At 51.7% G+C, this 10,936-nt stretch overlaps 2 protein-coding genes across 2 annotated transcripts; both read left to right on the top strand.

The window, feature by feature from the left end:
• Positions 1–2,758, top strand: K444DRAFT_636138 (uncharacterized protein; the record flags this gene model as incomplete). Its single annotated transcript, XM_024883957.1, has 8 exons — positions 1–41; positions 118–179; positions 498–598; positions 734–1,166; positions 1,225–1,356; positions 1,562–1,712; positions 1,785–1,849; positions 2,076–2,758. The coding sequence occupies 8 exons, from the start codon at positions 1–3 to the stop codon at positions 2,756–2,758; spliced, it is 1,668 nt and encodes a 555-aa protein (XP_024729445.1).
• Positions 2,759–5,843: 3,085 nt separating this feature from the next.
• On the top strand, positions 5,844–10,921 carry K444DRAFT_619918 (copper radical oxidase). Its single transcript, XM_024881606.1, has 10 exons — positions 5,844–6,193; positions 6,250–6,341; positions 6,387–6,514; positions 6,566–6,749; positions 6,809–6,948; positions 6,999–7,222; positions 7,451–7,757; positions 7,806–9,176; positions 9,228–9,778; positions 9,830–10,921. Exons 1-10 carry the CDS (start codon positions 6,143–6,145, stop codon positions 10,535–10,537), a joined length of 3,756 nt encoding a protein of 1,251 aa, XP_024729444.1. The 5' UTR covers positions 5,844–6,142; the 3' UTR covers positions 10,538–10,921.
• Positions 10,922–10,936: the final 15 nt, after the last annotated feature.

Genomic DNA, 10,936 nt, shown 5'->3' with positions numbered 1-10,936 from the left:
ATGGACAGCATTTCCAGCCCGGGTGAACTAGCTCTGGAGCTGTATGTTGGAATCGTAAGTCTCTTCCCGACGCCATCATATTTCTCTCCGACAACGCAGATCTGTGCTTCCTTCCAGCTACCAAGCAATTTTTCAACCGCTACGTCCCAAAGTTTATGGGTTCTTCGATTCTTTCACACGTACAGGCGCCTACCCGCTTGAGCTTCTTCCTGGGTCCCAATTGGAGATCTCTCCCTCTCGACAATGATTACGAACTGGGGATGCATTCACCAAATATACACCGACAAGCAAAGATAGCACTAGAACCAAGGTGGCAGAGTGATCATCAAATCATCCTACAGTGGTCTCTTCTTTGAAAAGTCAATGATGAGAGAGCTATGACTCCATCGCCGTTTAGGACGATCGAACCAGAGGGAACCCATACTTTGAAATTAATGGACAGCCAAGATGAACTTGTTCTGCACGCCCGCACCCATTGAGATATCTCCAACGAACAGGGTCAGATGGGACTGTTGCAGCTGCAAAAAGAAGCAATGCTAATCCGTCCTTACCAGGTGTCTACGCTGATGGCAAGATCTACGTTGATGGCAGAAATACGGTGAGTACTGTCGCGATGTGCTAGGGAGAGATATTGATACCGAGTAGTACGTTCCTAATAGCAACGCAACATACAACACGCAACCATTTGGACAATACGAGTTGGGAATGAGCAAGTGTCCTCCCGAACCTCCAGTCAGTCCACCCAGACGATGTGATTCTTATCATTGATCTCTCCGCCAACTTCACAAATCAAGATATCTGGCGACACAGCGTCCTTGACAAGCCTCCGGATGTCCCCAACGCCCTGGTCGAAGGAACTCTCTGGTACTCTCAGGTAACTCGAAAGCTCTACCAACTCGGTGGCTGGTTCTCATTCAACAGCTTTGCAGAAACCAGCTACATCGCCAATGTCCCTCAATCCGCCATCTTGGAATTCGCTACCGACTCCAAAACTTGGGCAGAATCTGCTTTTAACCCCGTTAACACAGAAAACAAGGTCGAGCGTCCTCGAGCGGCGAACCCGTGCGATGCGCCGATTTTGAATAAGAGTTTTATCTTTGAGGGGTATGTGCAGAGGAGGTCGGATGCTGATTATGTTAATTATACTGCTCCCTCGGAATTCAAGTGTAAGTTGCTGCATGGATTTTGGGGGGGGATGTGGATGTTGGGCTGACTTTGGAGCAGTTTTGGAGGGCATGCTGCAGCTTGATACGAATATCAAGGACTCGCCACCGACTCTCTCGAATATCTCGGTCCCGGCGAATATTGGGCCCGGGATGAACGGCGCAATGATCCATGTCCCAGTCGGCGACCAAGGTGTTCTGATCTTGATATGAGGCCAGACGACAACGATTCCTACGCCGTATGGAGTGGGGATTCTGAAGACGAATGAGGGGAGCACGAATATTAATATCAGTTTTATTGATATCTATGATATTTGGACTGAGTATTGGTTTTGCCAGCAGAGGTTCGGTGAGAGTTGATCTTCCATTTCTATGAGGTAATGCTGATGGCGATGTAGGTGTACCACAGATTCTAAGTAGGAGATCAGATGTTTGCACAACTCTTATTACAGCAGCATACAAGAGTTCGTTCAAATCTTCATGGTTGCTGGTGTTGGCAAGTTATCCTTCGTTCCTCCAAAATGGAGATGCTAAGTCTGGATCAGAAACGTACAACAGTGTTATTGCATGAGGATATGTAAGTTGCCATCCTTAACTTCCTTGCCATAACTAACAACACAGGTGGTTTCTCACCCTGCCAACCTTCCAATGGTTAAAAGTCCACACCCGCCCAGGAGGAGTCTACAGTCTGTCTCTCATCCTTGCTCCAACTTCCGGCCACTGATAGCAACAAGCCATACCTGCCACGCAGTAGGAGAGAACCTAGTAGTATTCGGTGGCATGCAACCACCGACACAAGAGGAAACGTCAGCAACTGTTCCATTCATCCTCCTGCTCTTCTGCTCTCTTCCTCTCTTGACAAGCCTCAGACACATGCTCGAGATTTTCAGTCTCTTCAAATGGAATACACAGGCATCTTCGACTTCCCTGGCGCCAGCCGTCTCGAAGCCGAGTGTTTGGCCGGATTTGTATCTCCCCCAGTGTGTCCCACTTACGCTCCCTGCGAACATCCCAACAAGAGGGGAGGTGGAGGTGGAGGTGGAGTGTCAGTCATGGTGTTAACGAGTGCATGCAAATACATCTTCATACCGTCCCTTCCCCGCCCCGCCTACAAGCCAACCCGCAACCTCGCGCACCTCACCACCAGCACCACGAACAACAACCTCCAAACCACCACGCTCTCTCCCTCATCCCCACCTTCCATCTCCGCGATCGTCGGCGGCGTCGTGTTCCTCGCCTTACTCGCCCTCCTCGCCGTTTTCCTTCTCCGCGGCCATTGCAAGAATAAAGCCCCTGAACCAAAGCTGGCGAGTGCGGAGTTGCCGAGTTATCAGGATAGAAAGGACATGAATACGAACGCAGTGGAAGTCGGCGCGTTTAGTCACCCGCTGGCTTTTACGCCATATATACCGCGGCCACCGCAGGAGGTTGATGCCTCACACGATGAGGAACATCATACTTTACCGGATGGGAGTATGGGAGCGACGCCGCGGATTGAGAGTGGCAGTCCTCAAATGGGCAGTTCAAGCAGATTCTCGGAGGTTAGTATGGGGACAGAGGAGTTCGGGACCGAGGCGCGAGAGCAGAGTGAGTGAGGGGATTCAGGGGAGTGTGATGGTGCAGGGTGGCGAGAAGGGGGGAAGGGAGAACAGGTTCAGTGAGTCGAGTGGGCGGCCGCCGAGTAGCACGGTTGAGACGACAGCGGGGGCTGTGAGGAGGAAACCTGTTGGTGCTTAGAATGTTCAAATAGATCTTACGAGAGAGGGAAAATGGGAGATGAGTTCTTGTTAGGCCTACTGTGCTGTAGGAGGCGTGCTTCTGTCGCTTAGCGTTTGAATTGTGTCAACGTGCTGGGACTAGTTGAATGGAAGTTAGGGGGCTTCATGAGCAATGATCAGAAATGATGTGCATTATGTTCAATTTATGGCCACGCCTAAACGTTTAGAAGCCGAGTACATTTTGAAGCCAACTGGTTCGCACATCCAGTGCTTCCTCGTTGGAGATCAACTGTCCTGATCAAGCATCATGTCAAGTGCAATGGTTAGCTAAATCCACATTTCTCATTTCTCTTCAGTATCTCGGAGTTCTTTATTTACATATCGAAGCCCCATGGAGTTTCCTCTCTCGGGGTTGTTCTTGGTCGGGTGCGGTGGTTCTTTGATTGTGTTGATGGAGTAGTTCTCTCATGTTGCTGACTGCATGTATTCCGCTTCTCAACCAAGGCAAGAAAGCAAGTCTAATAGTTGGTCTAAGCGAGTAGAGAAGGCGGACCGACCATTATGCGACTTGAACCCGCAATGGAGGGTTGATGGCTGTTGCCGTGTGTTAGTGCCGGAAATAGAGAATAGTGGAGGTCATCGAAGATATAAACTTGACCCACGGAGGTAGCGCACTATTGTATGACATGTTGTGACACGTTGTAATTTAGCAATATCTAGATGAGATCATACAGACGGATGCGGGGACGTCAAGTTTCAAAGATTGAATGTGGGCAGCTGAAATCCGGAAGAGGACAAGTGGTCCTTGGAGAGAATAGTCTGTTTTGCCGCTCGGAGAAAATGTTAACAGAGGGTGCAATGCAGTGGGCTGAAACCTGGATGAAGCTACTCTGGCTTGGAAAAAGATCTACTATCCCCCCCTTGAATACTTACAGTGGGTCCTTTAGTAACGCCACCCTGAAACCTCGTTTATAACCCCCAACTAGGAAATATCAGGTGCTCTCCAGAATCGCTATTGGCCATACACCCTTGAGTTGGTCAGTGCAGGAGTGGTGTTATCCCAGGACCCACTGTAAGTATTCAAGGCGGGGGATAGTATTGATGGCGCTGTTTTGGACTGACTACTTGAGAGAAATGAGAATTATGAGATGATGAGGTGCCGCGGGTGCGTCGCGTGCGTCGTGGACTCGTGGTCTACACCGTACGTAGAAGGAAGGCAATAAGACAAGGGCGGCAGAAGATTGAGAAAAGTGATCTTATCGGATCTGGTGTGGGGCACATGTGTTTTCTGGGGTTTCTGCAGCAGAAGAATATTAGGCAAAGATCGGCGATCGAGAAAGTTTGAAGGCTGTGGACCGCTGCCTGCAACACGCGTCTTGATTTGCCCGCTTTGCCTCTCCACTATCAGATCCTTCTTTTCTTTTCTTCTGTGGAAGTGGTGAATGACGAAGTTGACTGCAGCCAAGGCGGCAAAGGTCTCATGGTGGTCATGGTGCAAATTATTTGCTGGAGTTCATCTCATATCTGAGACCTCTTCCAAAATTCGGTCTAGCGTGCCGCTGGCAGCCAGGCCACGACCAACTTTCCGGGTCTGGACGCACAATTCGATAGCCTTTTGCAAAGGCGGAGAAATATCACTACACTAGCAGCCTTTTTACAGTGAAGCACATTCCTGCGTGGCGAGCACTGGTTCTGCGGGCCGAAGGACGGACCAGAGTCCCAGACCTGCTTGCCGCAATGTCGGGCCTCTCTCCCCGCTCTGCTATCGAAAGCTATTCATAGACGCGTTCATCGCATGATTCGCATTCGCTCAGCCGCTGGGAAGCTCGTGCTAATGGTACTGTACAGATTCGCGGGCAATTCAGGGGATTGGAGGCTGAGAGTAGGGGTCTATGACTGGGCATGTTTCGCTCGGATCCCCTGTCACGGCTCACTCACCCAACCCATCAGGGCCCAAGAGAAAAGCTCAGCCGAGTCGCCATGACGGTGGAAATTGCAGTTTCTGCATGCCCAAATTGTTGTCTCCTTAACGGAGTAATTGAGCGTCTACCAAAGGCTCGACATCCCTCACATCGCGCCATGGTCTCCCCCGAGGAAGGTTGCATCGAACGATTGCTGCGATACGAAGGCAATTATATGAAGAAACACATGGAATGGAATGAGGGGCCCACTGTTAGCGGGGAGAGAGTCCGCACATCCCTCCGCCTGTCACGGAAACGTGCCTGGATCAGGGCAAGGAGCAGCCGGCGCACCCGAGCCGCTGACAGTCAGCCACGGGCCGGGCTCTTATTTCATCTTCCCCTGCCAAGCATCTCTGGCCTTTGAACCTCCTCGATTGAGCGAACTGGGCCCATTATTGTGTGGGGTTGAATCTATTATCTCAGCGATTAACGATCCCTGATGCAGTCTTGGGCCGGGAAAGCCCTTCAAACACCTCCCTGTCAAGGTCGATATCTACTTACGAGGGCCCCTGGTCCAAGTTGAACACGGGCTCTCTTCAACGGACATGCAAGTGCTGCAAGACCGTTGTTGACTGCGTCCTCGGGTTCAAGCTCATTGGTGAAGGGCCGTGAGAGGTTGAACGTGTTGTGCGTGTCTCGTTCTTATGACTGAGCTTACGAGGATGTTGGACATGATGACCACGGAAGACCTCTTCTAGTACGGAGTAAGCTTCATCACCGACCACGCGCAGGTGTGCTGGGCGAGACCGATACTACGTGGCGCCCGCAATTACAATTATTACCGCACCCACCTTGTTGGACGAATCGAGTTACGGTGCCTGTCGCCCGTGCTGAGCATGCAGAGTCACGGTTATTGGTGGCGTTTCCCCTGTCAACTTCCTCGCTTCGTCATCTGGCTCGACCTCCCTATTCGCCAGAGAAAAGGGGGGCGACAATGCTAAGCTTTTTGAGCCGGGTATCCCCCTGGCTCAGGCTCCCAGGATCTTTTGCAGAAGCAAAAAAAAATGGCCCGTCCGGATCCCCAACAAGCCCCCTGCCAAGATCGGGCCTAGCTCTGAGGGACATGCCTTTTTCCTTCATTACTGTCCCTCCTCCACGATCTGATAACTGTTTCTCAGGCCAACTCGTCACGTCTGTCGTTTGTGTTGTTTCTCCCCACTGTCGTTTACTGTCCTGAATGTCACTGAATGTCACTTGGCTGACGCCTACCATACTCATCTTTCCTCTTTAATAGTATTTTGTAATCCTCTTGACGCCCTTCTCTTGGCACTACTGGGAAATCCCGCGTCCTTTTTCAACGATGGTTCGAGGTTTGGGGACTGCGCTCAGCGCGATATATCTAATCTCATCTGTCAGTGTGACACAGAGCGGTCCTGCGATTCCAAAGGTGGCTCCTAACGTTTGTAGCTCACGACAACTAATGCCTTGACAATTGAACGGAGAGCTGGAGTGGTGCCTTCGACTCTTCCTGGGTCATGGGTTTCGCAAGGCTGCTATACGTAGGTTTGGTCGAAGAGTTCGTCGTACGCAGCTCACAGATATAGGGATGTCGGCCGGACCTTGAGTGGCGGAGGCTACACGGATGATGCTGCTATGACGGACGAATCGTGCATTAACTACTGCAGCTCTGCTGGATTCATCTATGCCGGAACGGAATACTCCCAGGAGTGTTGTATGTTAACCACTAGGAATTGGGATGTATGACCTCGGCTGACGCCTTTAGATTGCGGCAACAGTCTCGCAGCTGGAGCTGCAGCAGCCCCTGCAACCGATTGCAGCATGACCTGCACTGGCAACGCCACTGAAGCCTGCGGAGGTCCCAGTCGATTGAATCTTTTCTGGAGTGGAACCTCAGGACCGCAAACAAATCCTGGTATTGGAGGATGGCAGTTTTCCGGATGCTATGCGTTAGTCGAATCTGAAGAGTGTATTGGGAAGGAGTTTGGAGCTGACGCCTGGAATTTAGCGAAGGTACCACGGGACGAGCGCTGCCAAATGGTGCAACCACAACTGGCGGCTCGGCCGCAATGACTGTTGATCTCTGTCTATCAGCTTGCCAAACCGCTGGTTATCTCCTCGCAGGAGTCGAGTACTCAGGCGAATGCTGTAGGTTTCCTTGCGTGGTTTTTTAGGTTCTTCTGAGTTGACGTTTGCAGACTGTGGTAACGCCATTTCAAATGGCGGAACTCTTGCACCAGATGGCCTCTCAGGATGCTCCATGCTGTGCAACGGTAACCACTCTGAGTACTGCGGTGGTCCGAGTAGACTTGATGTGTATGACTACCAAAACCAGGTCAGCCTGCCTCCTTATACCACAACCACCACCAAGGCCTCGACAACGTCAACAACTGCTACTTCTAAGACTTCAACCTCGACCACTGTAAGCACATCAAAAAGTTCAACTTCATCTGTTTCTTCTGCAAAACCCTCGACTTCTACGTCAAAAACTAGTACTTCATCAGCCTCTTCTACAAAACCCTCGACTTCTACGTCAAAAACTAGTACTTCTTCTGTCTCTTCTTCCAAAACTTCGACTTCTACGTCAAAAACTAGTACTTCTACGTCAAAAACCTCAACTTCGTCAACTGTGACCTCTAACACGTCGAAGTCTTCCACGACGGCAGTTCCCACGACCACGTCGACCTCCACAAAACCCTCGACGACCTCGACAGCAGTTGTGACAACGACCAGCGCCACGAGCACCAGCGCCACAAGCACCCTCCCTTCCGCTACTCCTACTCTCGGTATCAAGACCACAGTCGGTGGCTACACGTACCAAGGATGCTACACCGAAGCAACGGGCATGCGTGCCCTGACTCCTGGTGCTTTCTTTGATTACACAGCCATGACCCTCGAGGAGTGCGCTACTGACTGCGCTGGATACACCTACTTTGGCGTTGAATACGGAGGAGAATGTGAGTTGGCGGTTGCTGTTGCTTTTGATCTTTACTGACGTGAGTTAGGCTACTGCGGCAATACCATCAACACTGGATCTGTTCTCGCCCCTGTAACTGATTGTTCTTTCATTTGCCCTGGCAATGCTTACGAGTACTGCGGTGCTGGAAATAGATTGGACATGTATAAGCTCACCAGTTTAGCAACGTCAAGCTCGTCATCCAACACTGGCACCAGCACTACTGGGACCTCAACCACTGGAACGAGCACTACAGGAACTGGCACGACCGGAACTAGCACCACTGGAACAAGTACAACAAAGACTTCAACATCCGCTACGACTATAGCCACGGGCTGGGTTTACCAAGGCTGCTACGTTGATGGCTTGACCGGACGTGACTTGAACTTCCAGCAACCTGACAACAACGCTAACACCGCGGAAGCTTGCCAGGCAACTTGCGCAAGCCTCGGATACACAATTGCAGGCTTGGAATATGCTGTTCAATGTTTCTGTGACAATTTCTTGTACAACGGAGCAGCTCTCGCGGCAGACCAGACCTCCTGCAACACGCCATGCCCTGGGAATTCTGCTGAAATGTGTGGCGCAGGAAACAGATTGTCCGTCTACTCGTCCAATGGACCCCCGAAGGTCTACCAACCACCTGCGGTCCAGACTGCTGGCTTGCCCTCAGGCTGGGTGTACAAAGGATGTCTCCAAGATAACATTCCCGCCGCTGAAGATGCGAACCAAATCGTCTCGACCTTCCCATATATGGTTTGGAACAATGCCAGCAACACCCCAGAAGCTTGTATCAAGCAATGCCAAGCCTTTGGATACAACGCTGCAGGCTTAGAGTACGGCTCGGAATGCTTCTGTGGTGACGTTGCGAACATCCTCGTTGCTTCCGACCCAGGTGTCTCCACCAGCCCTACTGCTGTCCAATTCTATACTCGCAGCAAGATCCCTCAAATCGTTGCAGATTCTCAATGCAACTCCGTCTGTTCTGGCAATGGCTCCTATCTCTGCGGATCAGGCAACTTGTTGACATACTATGCTTTTGAAGGCCCAACGCCATTGTACACTTTCAATTTCCCTACTGGTACAGCCGTTGGTGAATACTCCCTGCTCATTGGAGGAGTTGTAGTTCCTCTCATTACCACACAAGGTATCAATGGCAAAGCCCAGTTCATCGAGAAGTATGGATCCGGCGAGCCTAATGGCACTGGAGCTTATGAGCTTGATCTCACTGAGATCAACAACTGGAGCCTCGCTTGGAGGACCATGAGCGGAATGGATACCGATGTCTTCTGCTCAGCTGGTGTCACACTTCCTGATAAAGCCGGAAGAATTCTTACTGTCGGAGGATGGGCTGGACAGTCCAACTTTGGTGTTAGACTGTATGCTCCTGATGGATCCGCTGGAGTGTTCGGCACGAATCGTAAGTCTAGCCAAGTTCCAGTCTAGAATTTTCTTGCTAACTTCAAACCAGAATGGATGGAAGACCCTGGTGTCTTATCCCTCCAAGTCCCACGTTGGTACCCATCAGCTATGGTCATGGCAAATGGATCCGTTATGATCATTGGTGGTGAGATTGGCAGCAATGACGCCGAACAGCCAACTCTCGAGCTGCTCCCAGCCACTGGTGTGCCCGATACTACCACCGTCAGCGGATACTCCAACACCACTGTTTACCTCGACTTCCTCGAACGCACAGCTCCTTTCAATCTCTACCCATTCGTCTGCGTCGTCCCATCGGGAATTTTCGTCGCCTACTTCAACGAGGCTCGTATCCTAGACGAGACGACCTTCGCTACCAAGAAGACGCTTCCCAACATGCCTGCAGCAGTCAATGACCCCACCGGCGGCCGTACCTACCAACTAGAGGGAGCCATGGTTCTTCTCCCGCAATACGCTCCATACACCGCTAACCTCGGTGTCCTCATCTGCGGTGGATCCACTTCCAACGGCGGGTACCCCATCGACAACTGCATCACCACCCAGCCCGAAGACGCCAATCCCGTATGGACAATCGAGAGAATGGTACGTCCCCTCCTCGCCCCCTCTACCCCACCCCTCACTAACATCACCCAGCCATCCCGACGTGTCATGCCTTGCATGGCTGGTCTCCCAGACGGAACCTATGTCATCATGAACGGAGCCCAACACGGCGTGGCAGGCTTCGGTCTCGGCGGCGACCCCAACTACAACGCCGTGCTCTACGACCCGACCAAGCCGCTCAACAGCCGTATGTCTATCATGGCCAACACGACCGTAGCCCGCCTCTACCACTCCGAAGCCATCGTTTTGCTCGACGGCCGCGTCATGGTAACCGGCTCCGATCCAACCGGCGATTATAACCAGCCAGCTGGCGAATGGCCAGAGGAGTACCGCGTCGAGGTCTTCACGCCTCCCTACCTCCTCTCCGGCGCCCAACGTCCTACCTTCACGCTCTCAAGCACGGATTGGGCGTACAGTGACACCATCACAGTGACCGTCAACGTCCCATCTGGAAACGCAGCCAATATCAAGATCTCCATGCTCGGTTCCGTGGTGAGCACGCACGGCAACGCAATGGGTCAACGCACCATCTTCCCCGCAGTAACCTGCTCCAGCGCAACAACCTGTACCGTGACTGCACCGCCTACCGCCCACGTCGCGCCGCCGGGATGGTTCATGTTCTTCGTGCTCGACGGGCCCACGCCAGCCGTTGGACAGTTTGTGCGTCTTGGCAAGGATCCGGCGAGTATTGGGAACTGGCCGGCGGGTATTCCGGCGTTCGCACCGCTACCTGGCGTGTAGAGAACAAAAGGGAAGGAGGGAAGGGGGCGTATGGCGATGGGAAAAGATATGGGTTAAATGTCGGATTCCTGGGGGTTACGCCAATTTTTTGTTTTTTTGAATAATATATAATTCTTCGTATATAGAGACGAATGCAATCTTTTTGCATCCAGTCTTGTTGTCGTGGTGTCTCGGTACCCCTTTTCTCTCGCTCGCTTGAAGCGCTTGAGAAATTTGGAAATCGGCTCACGTGACGACACTTTTTTCCTACACCTGAGATCTGTCAATTGGATCTTGCTCTCCAGCGAACAAATGAAGGGTTGTTCGACTCATATTTAAGCATCTGTTCAAGTATTGTGCTATTAAAATCAGGACTTGCTTCCTATGCCTTGCTTACCCTTCCTCGTGCCTCCCTCTCCA

This window comes from Hyaloscypha bicolor (assembly GCF_002865645.1).
Source record: "Hyaloscypha bicolor E unplaced genomic scaffold K444scaffold_172, whole genome shotgun sequence".
NCBI classification, from domain to species: domain Eukaryota; kingdom Fungi; phylum Ascomycota; class Leotiomycetes; order Helotiales; family Hyaloscyphaceae; genus Hyaloscypha; species Hyaloscypha bicolor.
The sequence above is the reverse complement of the archived record's forward strand: the minus strand, read 5'-3'. Positions and strand labels throughout refer to the sequence as shown.